Here is an 18,022-nt window from a genome sequence, read left to right as displayed (position 1 = left end):
TTGATACCCCCTACTCCATGGTAACGTTGCTTTGCCGACATCTCGGTAGGGCTAAGCTTTCTGCAGCTCGGAGTTAAACACTTAATTCCGCAGTTGGAGATATCTAGTTACTGCTCATGCCATTTGATAGCTCTTTGGGCTTGGAACTGATGTGGCCAGCTATTACTGAATGTAGGTATCTCCATCCCAGGATAAGTAGAATCTCAAAAATTCTCTGCTTTATGCTGTATAACCTCTGCAGATATAGATATTTGTCCCTCAACATGTGTTATCTAATCATATAAGGCATTCTCCAGCTCCGGCCAGTTCTCACAGCATTGGCACTTTAAAATCTTTGTTTGAAGGGGGTAGATCATCATCAAGGTGGCTATATTTGCTGGAGAGGATATCGGAGATGGGACTGAATGAGGGGATATGGTTATATTCAAATTTCAAACCATTTGCGGAGTTCTCTTTGTCCTGCATTTGGATAGAGGCGCTTTCGAGCTTGGCGGGAGATTTTTTGGGAGATAGGGATGGATTTTCGTGGTGGCATGTTAGCTAATTATCCTTGTTATAATGAGATTTGTATGGGAGGACCAGAGGAAACTAATGAGGCTTGTAGTGGTGAGGTTTCTCGTTATTTATATGGAAAATTAATTCAGGAAACGTGTTTATCTCGTTATAGCGAGGTTTTACAGTACCAGACAATGCTTGAGACACTTCTGCATCGCTTCTGGGTCGCAATCCAGAGAGGCCTGCGCCACCTCCCAATGCCAGACAAACTGAGCCTTGCGTTAAGACCCCATTCTGTAGCAGTACTAGACTGTAGATTGTGTATTTTCATTGTTCATGAGTATAGTATATCATGTGATCGCTAGACTGTTTGGGCAGGGCTGTGGATTACGCAACCCAACGAGGAAGGTCTTAGCTCGGGCCCATAGATCCACCATCTTCGAAGCCTTACTCCATACTCACCGCGGCTTCCGAATATCGACTTCGATATTTATGTAATTTTAAACTGTATGCACTCAAGCCCTCTCGTTCGCGAAAATAGAGATGCCGCGAACCATCACCAAACCTCGCAGAGACCTTCACCTGGAACTACGCTCCAGAAAGACGCGCTGGTAAACAGGGTGTCTACTGTCGCCTACACAAGAAGAAGTGTGATGAGCGTAGGCCAGTTTGTGGAGGTTGCAGCAAGATGGGACTGGCATGCTCTTGGCCAAGCTCAACCGAGAATTCGAATGGGGTTAACCGTGACTGATGGCAGTTCATTGAGGAAGGGGGGGGGGGGCTCGCCCCTGCAGCCGGAATTGACAAGGTCTTGACACTGTCTCCCTCGTTGACAGGACCCGCCGTGCCGGTTCAAGGTCTCAACGGCTGCTACAGCTCTATCTCTGGCGTATATGCCCCGAAATCTTATCAACCCCCGAAAATTTCTCCAACTCTTTGACACAGGACATGTTGCCCTTGGCGCATTCGGATCCTCTTATTCTGAATGTCGTGTTAGCGTTGGGTGGGTCGATCATATCTTCTAGCCCTTCTACTCGTCAAGAGGAGGAGCAGGCACTGCAGTGCTACGGGAAAGCCATCAACGAGCCGAATCTGAGACTGACCAATTGGGTTCAGAGATCTGCAGACGACTCGGATTGTATTCGTCTGTTTCTCACAATAATTCTTCTTTGCCACTTAGAGGTCAGCGATAATGTTTCCCTCCAAGTCTTTGGTCCATGGATGCATGTCTATGGCTGGTCTCTAAGAAGGACTTAAATAGTAGCTCTGCTGGCCTGGCATACAAAGGCAATATGTTTCATCACATCAGCGCCGGCCGTCATTTCGCACAGGTTCTTTACGCCTCTACGGACAGTCTCATGCAGACTCTGATAGGAGTTTTACTTGAAATGCACGCCTACTTCGAGTTGTACACCAGTCTACGACTCCTCCCCCAGCGCAACTGATATTGATGCCGCATCAAATCCTTTAGTTATCTACGTGGAAGTTCTGCTATGGTACCTCTGGTGTGATGCTTGGAAGCGCTGTTAAACTTTGAGCTTATCCCCGCAATTATGCCAACTGGCGCTGAACCGCAGAGCTGAGTTTGCTGAGAACCGCGATCCAGGATGCGCAGCAGCCTTCCAGAAATTGAAATGCACGATTTCCGTTGGAGACAAACTCCGGCCGTATCCTTTCTCATCAACAGCCATGAAAATCGACGAAAGAGGCAGGAAGGGGGCCGGTTCCGCCATGCAGAGCGCGCTATTGCTTTTTCTATACTCGTCATTTTCTCAAGATGAAAGTTACTTGCATAGAATGGCGCAACCCCTAGTCACCAACATGATCGCAGTGTTGTCGGACATTTGGCAGACGCCTTTCATCAACACGACATTCTGGCCCCTTTTTATCATTGCGTCTTACTGTGACGACGTTGAACAGCAGAATAGAATTATGGAGTCTCTGCCGCCTATTCCGCCTATCCTTGTACGGGCCGCACAAATCTTTCGGTGGGTATGGCAGAAACCCAAGGGTCTGCTCGGGTTGCATGGGCTGGCGCGTCATTGAAATGCATGGCACAAGTTATTACTTTGGATAACTAGTGGTGTAATACGTGCGCCCTAGGACCAATACAGCAGTTATCACAATACATATGTATATAAAATTTTACATATCATCTCGAGTAGGTCTGATTTGAAAGTTGATAAACCTAGACTAAGCAGATATCCAAATCGCTCAAATCCCCCTATGGCAGACTTCCTGGGAACAGAGTAAAGAAAATTGATTTAACTCTGTATGACTGCTTAACACAGTTTCCTCTGATCGCAGTTTCTATTTTCACCGGAGTCGTCACAAGCCCGCAAAATCCACAATCTATATCTGATACTCATCTGATAGAGCTTGGCGGATACACAGTGTTGTGTAGACAGTCATTATTGTTGCCCAGACCCATGGAACTGTGAATGCTAACGATATTAGCAAGAATGCGATGGCATAGAAAAGGAGACTATTGTTACCAATCGTAAGCCCGATCTCGTCGTTTTTAATCGTGAAAATGATCGCAATCATGGCGCATCCGAGTATTAGACCAGAAAGACCCCAGCACCAATCTAATTTCCGCACGGCCTGTTGCAATGGTGGGCTTGCTGAAACCCTTTGACGCAAAGCATAGCGGAAGCCCCGGCCAAGTTTTCCATCAACTGCACAGACATCCTCCGCCAATATCATCACTGCTGCGGGGAAATTGGAGCCGACTGGAATCGATGAAATAGGGAACGGTGTCTTAAAACGAAAAAGAAAAAGTGTTTCTGTAAGCAGGAGTTGAGCACAGGTCTGAAGAATGACAAGAGGAAGCATCAATGAAAACAAGCGGAGTCCAGATGAAAATATACAAGCGCAAACCAGTACGACGGTGATGTATACAACACCAATATGTAGGTTCCATCCCAGAAAGTCAAATGCCAATTTGTTCCTAGTGGCTATTGGCCTCACATCCTCGTTTCTCCAGAGTCTCCAACTCCTTAATATCCAAGACCACAGGGCCGGTATCCCAATGACAGCGGTGATTATCGACAATATGTCCTGTATGGACATCGAGGTTGTGTACCTGATGCCGAAATACAGACCTAATGGCAAGATGGAGTTCGAAAAAACAATAATGGTCCAGTAGATTGTTATGCTGCATTTGTGGGCTCGTAAATTCAAAGGGATAATCGGAAGCGAAGAGGGATGGCTTTCCGCTTCGAGCATTTCCTGGCAACCGGTTGATCTTGCGCTTCACAGTGCAGAGCCGAGATTTGAATTATTATCAAAGCTTGAAGGATCTCGTGTGTTCGTTGGGAAGGGATTCGTCAACTCGAATAGACCACTAAGTGATGTGAACAAAGGTCTGGTGAACGTTTTGCTAATAGAAGAGCCTTGGAAAGCCGATCATGCTTTGCTGATAGCTTCCATTTTTGAATATATGACGATAGAAACTCACTTGCCTGAATTTGAAGAAAAACTTCAAAGACTGTGCCTAAATTTGGGATTATGGTGCCTTGACCTTCAAAGGAGCTGGTGTGTGCAGAACTGGTACAATAGCCCCTTCCCCCATTTTCAGTTAATACTATGTCGTCTAGAGCTTGTGTAGTCGTACAAGAAGCCCCTCGTCTGAGAGTTTTGATGGGTAATCTTCCTTTGGCAAAGGGAAGGGCGGGGAACGCACCGGCCGCCGATCGAAAGTACTGACTGGATTGTCCGAATGGCTGGCTAGGACCTGGCTTTTAGAGTAACGCAGTCACAGCACTCCGTGCAGAATCCTACGGACATAGTGCGCCGATACCTGAACAACGAAGGTCTTAATTAGGCATGAATATCATGTTTAGACTCCGAGGCATTGGCACTTGTTCGGAAAGGGGGCGTCCTTCAGGCTCATGAATCAAATATCCGATGTGAGAGGTTACAGAAATGATATTGTGTTGGACCGGACCCCGCTTCTGCCTAGCAGGTGGTCAGAGCCTGTAATAGCCGACGTAGATCTACAGAGTACCTCTTGTAAGAAGTTTTTGCTTTGTACGGAGTATTGCAGAGCAACCGAACACCCGAGGGTTTGACGTGGGTCCTTTAGATATGACGGTGGATTTCTCGATAAGCGACTACCATTAGGTCCGAATACAGCCGTTTCCATTACAGTGTCACTCAATCGAGAGACGGTTCAATTTTTCAAAGGAAGAGGGGTGAAGGATAAAAGGAAGAGAAAAGAAAAGATAGGGGAAGTGTTGGAAGTGAACACAATCTTGAGGGCCGGTTCCCAGATCAAGAAGTTCTGGGACTCCGAGCCGTAGTTGCTGTAGGAGGTGAAGCATATCTAAGCATCACGCTGAAACCCGCGGGAACCGTTGCACTATGTGGGTGCCTGCCTTTTCCATAGGTTGCTTCCTGCTAAGCGCATTCATTCAAGCTTAAGCATATATGTATATAGAGAGCCTTGTTTAAATACTCCGTAGCCCGGTGAAGTTTTGGTTCATAACCTTACTGATTACCCATTTTGTCCCTTGTGAGGTATAAATATGACTCGAACTTCGGAAAAGAAGCCAGTCTCCATCTCATAACCACCCATGATACCTTCCTTAGGAAACTTGAAAGATGTGGAACCTGGAGTTTCCTTTAGCATCAATGATGCACTTGGCGAAAAAAAATATGGTAGAGGTTTCAGCTCGAGTTTATTATTTACTTAAAAGACTGACTTATCTTCCAGGGCCAATCTATGATTTGTCATTGGTGGTTACAAGAGGTGATAGTATTATCCTGGGACTTCGTGAGGGAAGTTTGTGATGATGGATGGTTCAAAAAGTGTACTGAAGGTGACCTTGAGGTATGCATCGAAACCAATATGTCAAGTCAAAAGCTGACACAGAATGATCCAGGAGCTGCGATCTGCTGTAAATGATGGTCTTTTCACGGTAAGTAGATGATCGAGAGATTTCCACGGATAACAATTGCTGACATGATTCTGATTAGTCCAAAGGCGAAGAAGAAGAGAATTGGGGTATTGCTCGTCGTATTCTCATGACAGCGTTTGGTCCAATGGCTATTAGAGGGATGTTCGATGAAATGCGGCAGGAAGGCCGTTGATCGTGTGGATCCATTTGAACCATTTGGGCAATGAGATGAGTCGTCATAGTATGCATTAACCCCCACCAACTTTAGCCGTACCCCTGCCTCGCCCTCTAGTCTCAGTCCTACCGACATTGACCCGTTCGGCATTAACTACACGGCTCCTCAAAGGAATATGCCACAGACAAATGAACCCCCGTTGCTACAAATTGGGGATTGGGAGGAGGGTCGGGCATGCTATTTACAGGATAAAGGGACATATGTATAGAATGTGTGGCAGGGCTAGGGCATCGTTTGCCTTGTCGGTGGTGTTTGCCAGTATTGGCCGTGTCGTTGACCGTCGCAACTTGCCGAGGCCGTGACAGATACTGATAGACATCCTCTTCCACCTTAATGCTACTGAGGAACGAGTAAAAATTCGCTCTTGCGTTAAACATCTACATAGAACAACCATAGCTTGATAACGTATATTCAGATAGACAATACTATTAACCGTGTGTCCAAAGACCACCTATAGCGCAATAATCACAAAAATCAAGCCCGGTCGTCAGATTAACCACCTCATTATTTCAACCATAATCCGTGGGATATCATTTCCATAAAACAGGAAGAAAAATCGTGTAAATAGCAAACTCCTCGCGTCGGTACGTCGGTACTCGTGGTATTATGCCTTTGCGAATAAGGCTAATTCCGACTCTGGGCCGAAGAAAGCAATAATGTATGGGGTATAAAGCTGCAAGCTGCGAAGTCGATCAACGGGGTCCAGACATCTGTTTCCGTTGTCGTCTTCGATAGCAACAAAAGACACAAACAAAAAAGCAGAGAAAATTATTATCTTGCACGTAATTTCAGCAAGACAGCGGAGTGAAGAGCAGAGTGTGTCGATGTCAGCCTGTCGGGATAGAACTCACGCTGTGGCCGGGAATTGGAAAGGCGGCAGCTGCGGCTTGGACTCGCGCTTCACAGCCCACGCCTTGAGAGCAATGGACAAGATAGCGCAGGCCATGATGAAAGCCGTGAATCCCATGCCCACGGTGAAGGTGAACATGGCATCCAATTGGTAGTACTCGATGGACTCGACAACGGTGCGGGTCTGCAGAAGATAGTTAGCTTAGTTGCTTTCTTCAATAAACATGAACATTGTGACTTACACTCAGCATGAAAATCAGTCCACCGGCGATCAAGCAGAAAGAAGAGATGATCTCAGTCGGAGGACGTGCGGGCAAGTAGGAAGTTGGCGGCTTGATGTAGAGCAAGACATAAGTCGCGCCACGAGCCAAGGCAAATCCCACGAGAAGGTTGCCCCATTGCTTGTGTATCATAGTGGACACCATGCTATCCTGGTGGTGCGAGCCCATCATCATACCCAAAAGCAAAATCACCAGAGCCGGCATCGGGTTGAGCGATACACCCTGAGTGTCAGGGAGCTTCCAGGTGGAATCCATTGATCCGCGGCCAGGAGCTTGCAAAATCGTCTCGTTCAACCAGCTCTTGATGCGCTTAGACTCGAAAAGCATACCGCACAGACCGCCGCCGAGGAACATGATGGAAATGGACACATGTTCCAAGTCCGTGGCAGACCATTCCTTACCCCAACCCGCAAGGTGTTCCAGGAAGACGTTGGTGATACCATATGTGAAAATCACACTCGATTCGGTGAACTCGCCGCTGGCAATGTTGGCCTTCCACTTAGACACAATGGGAGATTTAGGTTTCACGTTCCAGGCCCAACCCAAGTCGGCCCAGCAGCCCATCCAGCGACCAAGAGTGAGCAGACCGTACCAGAAGAAGATTCCTCCCTTGATAAAGTGAGCGAGTCCGTTGAAAACTTCGTGGCCTCTCTGTGATAAAAATATGCGTTAGTCAGCCGTCCTTTTGTGGAAACTGAAAGTCCAAAAAGAATTTTGTCCTTACCATAATACCACCGTAGGTCACACCTCCAGTAGCAATAGCAGCGAAACCGAAAGGCATGATAATCCGCTCGATAACCATGTGAATGATGTTCAAGGTCCGGAGAACACGGCTAGATACCATGGAGGGCACACGACTAGACAAAAATCGGTCGACAACCGTGCCCTCGAACCAACGCCGGCTCTCGGCGGGCTTCGCGTGGTCCTCTTCCGGCTTCTCGAAACCATCATATTCGTCCGAAGGCGACCCAGGGCGGCTGTGCAGGGAGGACGAGTTCCGCTCCGATCCTTGGCCACTATCTCTGGACCACCGGTAGTCGTGGAACGAGCCGGACGGGTAGGATTGCAGCGGACTGGGTGTGTCCTCAGTCGCCACGGGAAGAAACGCAGCGCGTTCATGGGAGGACACCTCAGTCTCGCCCCGTCCAGCATAAGCAAAGAGCAAGGTCATGACAACTTGTGCGCTAGCGACCCAGGTCACGATCCAGCCAACCTTGTGGTGCGCATTGTTCTCGTAAAGATCGGGAGTCTGGCTGTTGTAGATGATTCCGATTAACAGACCAACGGCATTGAAAACCAAGAACGCGAACTGAGTAGGAAGCGCCAACCGCGAGCGCGCAACACTGAGCATAACACCTGTTGGTTTTCATGTTAGAATTGATACTCACGAGATCATCGGGTTTGCGAAGGGCTTCTCACCTGCGGGAAGAATAAAGCACCAAGCCAAAACCATCAGACCGATGTGCGCGATGATGGTGCCCGAGTGCTTCCCATACGCGAAATAGCTCATGGGCGAGTCTTCAGCTGGTTCTGACGATTCTGAAGTTGCATTATGACCATGGCCACCCATGTCCATATTCATATCATCTATCGAGTGACCATCACCGTGAGGAAGAGCGTTCGCGAGCGACGCGAGTAAGAAGGCCGCGTTGAACGCGGCATTTGCGGTTTTGCGCCACATGGACGAGGGGGTTGATTTGAGAAACTATTTGAGTACGACCTTTGCGTTTTCCCCTTTTATTCTGGGGGAGCAATGATTGTGCTATGACGGTACCCAGAACTGATGATATCACACTCCGCCAACTCCGGATAGCTGTAAAGAGCTGTATCAAGTACCGTATGAAGCTCCTTTTTTTTTTTTTTTTTTTTCCAAATCTCCTCCTGATCGTCTGCGTGAAGGTAGCACACTGAAGTAGGACAGAACGAACGAGAGAGGTTGTCGCTTATAAGCAAGTGCACGACCGTGTTATACACGGGAGGGGAAGAGACCGATCGGCGAAGCGTGTAGTATACCGCGGTAGGGCTGAGAGCACGGAGCGATGTATGAGCTACTCAAAGAGCAGAACAAGGAGACGAAGAAAAATGAAAGAAGGATAAGAGACCAAATGAAATGAAATCAGAAACAGAGAAATAGCAAGGGAGAAAGGAGAAGAAAAAGAAGAAGAGAAGAAAACAAGGCCTTAGAAATTCATCACCTTTTTTTTTTTTTTATCCTGAGCATCCGAACTTCCAGCTCGTTCAGTATTCCGAGCGGGGATCACAACGGGCAGGCCGTGGAAATAAGCAGTATAATTATGGAGGCCGTATTGTACGTCTTTGAGTTCTTTGAGTACGAGTCGGGTTACACTCTGTTGGATACTCCATCATGATGCGCTTTGAATCTTGCTACTAGAGATTGATTCAGTTCTATACTTTCTACTCGTGGTATGTCACTGTACTGAGACTGAGTACGGAGTACACTGTACCGTGCACTCTTCTGTATTCATTATGAACAGAGAAATCTCGGAAATCGGCAGTCACGGGAACCTGCTCTCTAGGTCACTCTCTAGGCAATCTTGGCAGTGGAACGGCTTCCCATCCAGGCATAGAGTACGTATGGACTACAAGGGCAGGATGGTGGAATCTGGAGACTTGACATCCCACTACGAAGCACGCATAAAAACGCGATGGCATGATAGGCTATCTATCCATGGCCGCAGTCAGCCACGAATGACGTTGGGCATCCTCCCTCCGTGTCAGATGGTATGCAGAGTCTGACACGAGCCTGGCATGGCTGGCACATGATTTTACGAGTATGAGTTGGCCAAGCAAGGTCCCCTTAGATAATGCTCTACGGAATAGAGAAAACTTCGTTCTGTGCACCCTGAGACTTGCAGAGTAGGTTGAGATCTATTGGAGGACAGAAGAAGATCATCTGAATATCATTGTGCCCCTCACAGATCAAATAAAGTAGCCGTCAACTGGCTGTCCGTGTACTTTGTACGAGTGTGGCTGCCCTCCAGGCAGAAATACTGGTATGCCGGGGCCATCCTTCCTTTCTGCAGCTGGTGTCTCCGTAGCATGACATCGTGGTGCCGCCTGGGTGGTCAGTTATGCTGTCATATAAACAAACATCCTTCCCTATCAATATCGCCACTACGAAGTAGCAGTTTGATGAATGATAACCGGCTAGACCACGGCTCAGAAAGGATTCAATAGTCAGTTATTTTACCTGATTATTGCATCTGGTGCTCGTAGAATCACGGCACTTCTTTCATTTCTACAAAGACGAGGGGAAGCGCCGAATGACGATCCTCTCGGCGTGAATCGGTGCTATCCGCGACCTTCCGTGAGGTCATCGGGCGCTCATTATCCAACCCTGTGTGCATAACGCGCCTGTCGTCCACGCACTTTCTTTGTGCACACATCCAAGCTCTCAAATCTACGGATCCCGGAGGAATCGGCGTTAGGCACCTGATGTCCGAATCCCGGTTGTCTGTCCTATTATGACTCATTATTAAATATTTGCTGATCTTAGCTTATCCGTGGTTGGTAAAATGAACATACGATTCATCTAGTCGTCTAGTCGGGTCAAGAGTACGGATAGATACAGAGTAGAAGATGTGCGATATAAAGCGCACCTACCTAAACTAGTCGGTAGCGTATAGTTTATCCTCTCCCCACAGCTGAACAGCTGAAAGGAAAGTCCCATCGAGCACGTCCTCTTTGGTTGAATGTATTCCTACGTAGCACAAGTAGCACATTGACTCAAGAACATAACAAGCACTCTATCAAACCCAACCATGACCTTGTGATAGCATAGTACAACCTATGGCCGTTAATTGGCCTTCTTAGCGAATTCCGAGCATCGTACCCAACCTACTCCACCTGTATACTTGTTGTAGTGGGGTCAAATTTCCGATCAATCATCCGGTTTTATTCAGCTTGGGATTTGCTCAAGCTTGATGCTTTTTGACATCCGGTTTTCTTTCGCCTCTTCTCTTCTCGCCCCTTGAAGGGCATTCAAGTATACATGATTGCTTGATAGTAACGTTACCCCTGTACAGTCCTCTGATACATAGTGAGCATGCAGCTGCCCATAAACAAACACAAACAAACACACTATTGACGTAACAAATCATGCCAAAGAAGGTCTTCAACACTCGAAATGCATGGAATCTTGATTAATCCACGCCTAGAACCCAGACACATCCCGTCCGTATAGCATCGACTAAGCGCCGTGCCAAATTACCCCTCCTAGTAATCTGCATCAAGCCAAAGTCGGATATCCGGCATTCAGCAACCTCGACCAATCCATCGACACTCCGGTCCATATGGAAAGTCCTTTCCACCAAGCCCAGCCAATAACTGCCCATATCCACTCTTTGTACACGGCACATGGGAAGTTCCGTCACCGTAGAGGATGCATATTATTGTTGATTATTAAACTTTCTTTTTATTTTTCTGGCGGCTGTCCGGCTCGCTTTCCAGCCCTGCCGCCTGCCGTTGTGCCGTTGTCCGATGGCGGAGGTCCAAAAAATTTGATCCAGGCCGATAGGGCGGATGGTCCCGTATTGGACCATTAGTTTTTGCGACACTACCGAGGATGATGTGCATTGGGTAGTGCTGATCGGTATAAAAGTGATTGGTCAATGGATGATTTTATTGCCGAATATATGGCCAGGTGGATTTAATTTGTGTCCGGGTGTTCCATACGGTATAAAGATGGTTTTGTTTGGTGTCGATGCGATGGTTCAGGTTCAGCCATGGTAACAGCGTATTTTAACATATATCAATAAAGGAAAAAACAAAATATCCACCGCGTTAGTGGTGTAGCGGCTAGCATTGGTGCCTTCCAAGCACTAGATCTGGGTTCGACTCCCAGCTAACGCATTTTTTTTTATTTCCATGACTTTTTTTTTTTTGGCCCTTACCTTCCTCTTCAAAATGCAAGAAGCTGTGGTATTAAGTCCGACTAACATCCAATCAAGTTTCCATACCGACGAACTAAATAAAATGGCGTGCCTGACAGAATGACAATTGTAGAACCGCGTACAGGTCTCTTAATTCTCCAGCTCGAGAAAGGGTGCTCAATCAACTCACGAGCCGTCTTCCTCTCTTCCGGAAGCCAAGCATCTGACAAAAAATCACAAGAAGTTTTGTCTCTCCTCTTCCCCCAAAGACGACAGAACTGCCAATTCAAGGGTCCAGACTGGTATCAAACTTTCGTAAAGGAATTTGCCTGCACAACGAACCGATCAGTAGGATGCTAACGGCCTGGTATATTAATCTCCTACCTTCTCCGTTGAGAATTGGTCAGCCGAAGTAAACTTGCGGGGTCTGCAGAGCTTTCCCGCGTCATTTTGAATACCCAGTGAGATTCGATATTTTCAGTAATTCTCTAGGAGGCAGACCAAGTAGAGCGATCATTTCCGCTAGATGTGCCTTGATATCATGGCGACCTTCAGTGTCATGCACTTGTTGGAACAACCGCATGCGATCAATGATATCCCATACCTGTCAAAATCGTCCTAAACGCAGTTCCATCCAGTGATAGACACCTGGGAAGATGGAATGTCTTATCAGAACACCCAAGTTCCAAATATCAGCGCTATAGTCCCAGCCACAACCAAGCATGACCTCCGGAGCACGATAGTGATTTGGCTGTATGGGATGAGTGCCAATTGCCTCCACTAGCGAATTGTCACTGCCAAGCCTTGTCGCCAGATCAAAGTCAATAATCTTGGGAAACATGTTATTAGCCTCCTTCACGTCCATGGGCCCAAGTCCTTTTCACAGCGGTAGACCGTCCGGCTAGTGGTGGGGTTCGTTTTGTATCCCATGAGACCTTAGTAGTATGCTCTTCGACGAAATCAGAAAGAGTGTTTTCGCTCTCGATAATCAGCAAGATATTGTCCAGTTTCAGATCTGAGCACCGCAATACATATTAGTGTCCCATTCCAAGTCCGGCGAAAACAGGTCACTTACCAGTGTGAACAAACCTTGTATTCTGCGTATAGATAGTCAAGACCGAAGAGGATAGCGCGAATGTATGCCTTTGCAATCGAGATGGGAACTTTCTTGGCTCACGAAGCGATACGGAAGGATGCAGAGCGGCTCTCGCATCCGCTCGTATACCAAGCATAGATGGTTCCCCTCTGGACCTTCCACCACAAAGCTCTCAAGCCATGTTCGATTGAACACATGACCGGGATGTGGTGGGTCTTGTTGAGCAATGGGTTCTTCGATGTCACGCTCACGATTGGAGATCTCAGGGCTTCTGGTATTGTTGATTTTCAACGTCATTTTCCGTTCAGATTGCCCTTTGTATCTGTATCAAGCCCGATGGCTTGTTAGTCTTGGAAGCTGCAGTTGGTATGGAAGGGCTCAGAACACGCCTCTTGACGTCTCGCGCGAGTCATACTGTTGAGTGTCTTCCCCAACCGACTTTCACCAGCAACTGATACTGGTCATCAAGTGTCTCTCTAGGATTAGCTGGGTAGTAGCGTTTATAGTCGTAAGTCGACCAGAGTTCCTTGTCAACGCGCTTACCCTGGGGGATGGATGAGCCAGAAGCAGGAAGCTGGATTGGTTCAAGGCGAAGTGGCGACGACATGCTAAGCGACTGCGGTCCAACCTTGATATGGGAAGCTAGTGCACTTACACCGAGTGGGATATGGACTATCGCCTCAAGGCGGTTGTTGCAAAATGGGAAAGGTCAGTGAAGGTTGTTGACTGTAAGTCTTTTCGCGTATGAGCAAACGATCGCACGCATAAACCATCATTCACCATCAAAGTCGCCAAGCTTGAGGAAGACGAAGAGAAAAAGCAGAACAAGGTAGGCGATCAAATCCATTGGCTGATAAGCCAAAGAAACTCCCAGGTAGCCTCCAATTTCTGTCTAAATCGACAATCTTGGACTGTCATTGAAGCCAAAGAATGACCAGGCTACAGCTACTTCATTATGAGACGTTTAACTCCCTCACTCTGGATGTGCTCCAAGCCAAGTGGATAGCCTAGATAGCCTACATGGTAGCCGCGTCCGAGTCGCGTAAGCCAGCCAAGCTCGTCTGAATAGTATCCTGCAGCTCACCATCGATCGAAATCGAGAATGGTAGTACCCCCCTTTGACATGTTAAAACATAGAAGTGTTACCCAAGCGCCGGAAAAACCAACCCCCGGATCTCCAACCTAAACCGACCCGCCAATCACATGACCCCAGTTCAACGAAACGTAACCCAAAACGGATTAGCGCACCTTCAAGCGAGCTAACGGCCCCACCTCGGCGTCGGGAAAAGCACACAAACCGCAATTTTCGCAAATTGAACCCTAACCTTTTCGACCTCCGCCCAATCCTCCCCAATCGCCCAGCGAACGACCGCGACGACGACCATCATCACCACCCGCCGCATAACCACCGTCAAACCTCACTCAGGTCTTTTCCTCGCCTCCGATTTTTCAAGATGACTCACGAGTCCGTGTGGTACAGCCGGCCCCGCAAGTAAGGCTTCCCCTTTTGCTGTTGTGCCCCTTTGAAGGTGTTGGGTATTGGACATATGGCGATGAGATGGTTTGAGAATTTGATGCTGACATGATTTTTTTTCTATTTGTTTAGGTACGGCAAGGGATCCCGTGGATGGTGTGTGACCAAATAAACCCCCGAGAATAAAGATGACAGGAAGGCGAAAAATGGGCGACCGAAAAGACAAAGATGCTAATATGGATACTCTGAATTCAGCCGTGTCTGCTCGAACCGCGGTGGTCTCATCCGCAAGTACGGGGTATGGAATATTTACAACCTTTGAAATATTATGTTTTGGATAGACATGACATGATACAATACATGTGGACAATTTGGCTGACAGGGGCGATTCACAGATGAACATCTGCCGTCAGTGCTTCCGTGAGAAGGCTCAGGACATCGGTTTCAACAAGGTTCGTTTTCACACGATATCTCTACACGCATTCCCAAACGACAACAGAAACACGAAAAGTGCACCCGGGACCGTCCAGATATTCTAACCATGTCTTTTTTCTCGCACTACAGTACCGTTAAATCCATTCCTGCTCGTCTCTTTTCTCGATCCGTTCGTGTTTCACGATTTCCGTTACGTGCTCGGCGCTTGGTATCAACCATGGGAGGAAAAAAAGGGGATCCGATTTACCTGAGTTTTCCCGATGGGGTGGATGGAATAAAAGGCAAATATCAAAAAAGGATTAGGGAAAAATTGACGGAGGGGTGGAAATATGAATCATAATTCCAGGATACCGGCGTGGACAATTTGATCGATGGTGTCAGCAATATGTCGAATCAAATATCCCCTCCTCTTTTTTTGCTATCCTTTTCCTTTTTTATTTCTCGCTACGTTTGAAATGAGGGAAAGACAAATATGTTTTGATTTATCTGTTAACTTTGGTATCTTTCGCCGTTTCCGATACTGGTTCGACATCGTCGCTGGGAATTGCTAATGCGAGTGGGAAAATCATGGCGAGCAATGCCGCATCATTCTCCTTACGACAGACTTGCAACGCCCTCTCCTAATACAGCAACATGCCATAGTGTCCCCGAGGATCCACGTTTGACGCGTACTCCCAGTCCTAGTCCAGATCGGCACGGACTCGCGTTAAACGTAGCCATACTCAACTGCTGCGCGAGTGTTGTAGTTTATTACTGTAGCTGAATCTATCTTATTGCAAGCGCACCCGTTCAACCACCATTCGAATCCATCTATGTAGAAGAAGCCCCAAACCAAACCAAGCGTTGGCTGATATACTGATGGTCTATCCATAGAAAAAAAACAAAACTATCACAAGAAAAAAAAAACGACATGTCCCCCTTTTCCAATTTCACCAAGTTGACTCCAAGTGAACTGATACCGAATATGCAAAATTCTGAATATTGAGAAACGAACCCCTTCCCTCCTTGCCCGCAATCAATGGTATCTGTAATGATAAAATAAAAAGCAAAGTAGAAGTGAACCTCATAGATCTCCCGAACAATGATTACTGTGACTATGATTATGATCCTGCAGTGGCCGCCAATGTTCGGAGGTTGTAGAACAGAAGGTACGCATCTGCGTTGAGGACTTCGGCTTCGGATGCAACAGTCACACGGTCGTCGTTGAAGAGCACCCACTAGTAATTCATAGAGTTAGCTTACGCAAGTCAGAGAAGTAAGCAGAGATGTCGACTAACCTGGTCACCCTGCCGGCAGTAGGCGTAGTAGTGTCCTGCGTCCAGCTTTCCTTTATGAACCACAGCCGTCGATAGATCGTAGACGTATTTGCTTCTGTCGACTCGTACGTCCGGATTTGTGGTGTATGGGAGCATGTTGAGTGATAGAGGAAAATCAATTCGTCCTTCGACTTTCTCAGAGACGGCGAATGTATGCTCGTAGCGCTGCATCAGGTTAGCCAATTTGGCGCCTTGAGAAGAATTAAAGAGAAAATCACCTTCAACTGTAAGCATAGTATAGCTGGTAACTTCTTGATTCGCAGCTGTTTCGTTGCTTTCTGAGGAGTGCCGCACTGATCGCAGTTATACGCATCGGCCATGAGATGTTCAGGTGATGTGAAACTATCTAAGCAGCCCTTCAGAGTCGCGGTGGATGAGGGACCGATGCCACTGCCCATGGCGCGTTTCTTCGCCTGCACTTGTACGTCAAGGCTTAGATCGACCATGGGGTCTTCGGTTTGGGTGACGTTGCCGCATTTGTCGCAAGTAACTGTGCTTCGCAATTTGCCGTGGAACGTCTTGTGGAAGAAGCACGGACATTCGTAGTCATCCACATGATCATCATCACTTGAATGTAACTTGTCGACGAGGAACTGATAGAATTCATGTGCATCTTGTTGACGATATCCAGCCAATGCCTAAGAAGCCAGTCAGCATTCGAGCCATCGATATCAAAAAGAGACGGCGCAACAACTGACATCGCTTCCTCGCCAAGTTGCGGCTAATAAGTTCAAAATCACGAATGATTCGGGTTTGTCGGTGGTGTTGAATTCCGTAAAAGCCTCAGCAACTGAACACCCAACACAGTCGGCAATAGTACACTCTTGGGTCTGGTGACCATTTCCTAGAAAGTGGGCATGGAGGATGGGGTCATGCAGCAAGGCTTGCAAGATGACATTCATAAAGCAAGACTGCCCGAGATTCCAAAGGCCCCTAACGCCTTGTCTTGCACAGGGACGCTTGCTAGCGTTACTCCTTACAAAGAGCTCGTCTGCTGAGTTTTCGATCTTGCGCTTGGAGGCTATTTGAATGTCAGTAAGCAGAATTAAAGAGATTTAGAACGGATCTCGAACCTTTGAGCGACACCTCTGGCGCTGGAGACCGTAGCCGTTCCAATTCATGGTCGTAGACAAAGTCATCACAACCTTGACAATACACGTTTCGCGCTCTTGAGTCCATATCTGATCGAATAGTCCATTAGCAAACGGGTTACCTGCGTCAAAAACAGACGCATGGGTGCATACAAAACTGATGCCCGGTCTTCTCTGTGTGCGCGCGCCGTTCGTTACTCAAGCAAGGCTCAGAGCACGACAAGCAAATGTACCTGGGTCTAAGGAGAGCGGAAGACTGGAAACGAGATTTCGAGGGAAGCAAAGCTGCTGGAGAGTCTCCCAGTGGAGCTAACGCCCTGTTCGCCTTAATGAATGATTCTTTGAACTGTCCAGCAGTCTGTCCACTTTTCATGACGGTAGCAAGATGCTCTTTGCGTAGGTCAGCATGAGGCAAATGGGAGGTCCAAGGAGTCTTCAAAAAGTCGCATACCGCAGCCAAACGCCGCCTCCGACAGGAGAGATACTGAGTTGATACTAGCCATTGTGAATGTCGAATATCAGAAATGTCGAGTGATCACGGGGCGGCAGTCGATGTATAGTCCGCGGGTGAATCGTAACTCGCAAGTTGCACCGGCCAAGGTAGACGAAAGAGAATGTAGGTAAAAGAAGGATCGTCAGCGGCTCAAGTAACCTCTGTAAATGGTCCAGAGCCTCTTTTTGGAACGAAGGAAGGCAATAGCGACGGCGGCAGGGAATTAACCCATAAACCAGACAAAGCGCAGGAGCTGAAAAACAATTTGTGCAATTCACAACCACATTGTTCCCCAATTTATTCAAAAGGCATCCACTTCAATAATAGAAACCGCTGGTCGTAGAGAGTGAATATCAACGCCATTCAATGGCCACTTTGGGGATGTTCGGCGTCGGAGACCGGGACGAGCACCGCGGAGAGGTCACAAGGCTGGCGACGAGCGATGCGCGTGGCAACGGAACGTA

The 18,022-nt window shown here is 47.5% G+C and overlaps 3 protein-coding genes and 1 non-coding gene across 4 annotated transcripts; 2 read left to right on the top strand and 2 right to left on the bottom strand.

Moving 5' to 3' along the window:
• Positions 1-3,313: 3,313 nt before the first annotated feature.
• ACHE_10506A (uncharacterized protein) lies at positions 3,314-3,643 on the top strand (the record flags this gene model as incomplete). The annotated part of the gene is made up of 1 exon (XM_043280031.1): positions 3,314-3,643. The coding sequence occupies one exon, from the start codon at positions 3,314-3,316 to the stop codon at positions 3,641-3,643; it is 330 nt and encodes a 109-aa protein (XP_043131626.1).
• Positions 3,644-6,478: 2,835 nt separating this feature from the next.
• On the bottom strand, positions 6,479-8,442 carry ACHE_10505S (Ytp1 family protein; the record flags this gene model as incomplete). Its single annotated transcript, XM_043280020.1, has 4 exons — positions 6,479-6,664; positions 6,723-7,412; positions 7,486-8,117; positions 8,181-8,442. The coding sequence occupies 4 exons, from the start codon at positions 8,440-8,442 to the stop codon at positions 6,479-6,481; spliced, it is 1,770 nt and encodes a 589-aa protein (XP_043131625.1).
• A 3,119-nt stretch (positions 8,443-11,561) lies between these two features.
• On the top strand, positions 11,562-11,633 carry ACHE_t10009A. Its single transcript has one exon. It is a non-coding gene; the product is annotated as a tRNA-Gly (tRNA).
• Positions 11,634-15,758: 4,125 nt separating this feature from the next.
• On the bottom strand, positions 15,759-17,568 carry ACHE_10504S (putative ubiquitin C-terminal hydrolase Ubp8; the record flags this gene model as incomplete). Its single annotated transcript, XM_043280009.1, has 7 exons — positions 15,759-15,875; positions 15,936-16,139; positions 16,193-16,612; positions 16,673-16,995; positions 17,048-17,155; positions 17,219-17,455; positions 17,517-17,568. The coding sequence occupies 7 exons, from the start codon at positions 17,566-17,568 to the stop codon at positions 15,759-15,761; spliced, it is 1,461 nt and encodes a 486-aa protein (XP_043131624.1).
• Between the last annotated feature and the right edge of the window lie 454 nt (positions 17,569-18,022).

The sequence above is a fragment of the Aspergillus chevalieri genome, chromosome 1 (assembly GCF_016861735.1).
Source record: "Aspergillus chevalieri M1 DNA, chromosome 1, nearly complete sequence".
In the NCBI taxonomy this organism is placed as follows: domain Eukaryota; kingdom Fungi; phylum Ascomycota; class Eurotiomycetes; order Eurotiales; family Aspergillaceae; genus Aspergillus; species Aspergillus chevalieri.
Note: the sequence above shows the minus strand (reverse complement) of the source record. Positions and strands in the feature narration are given on the sequence as shown.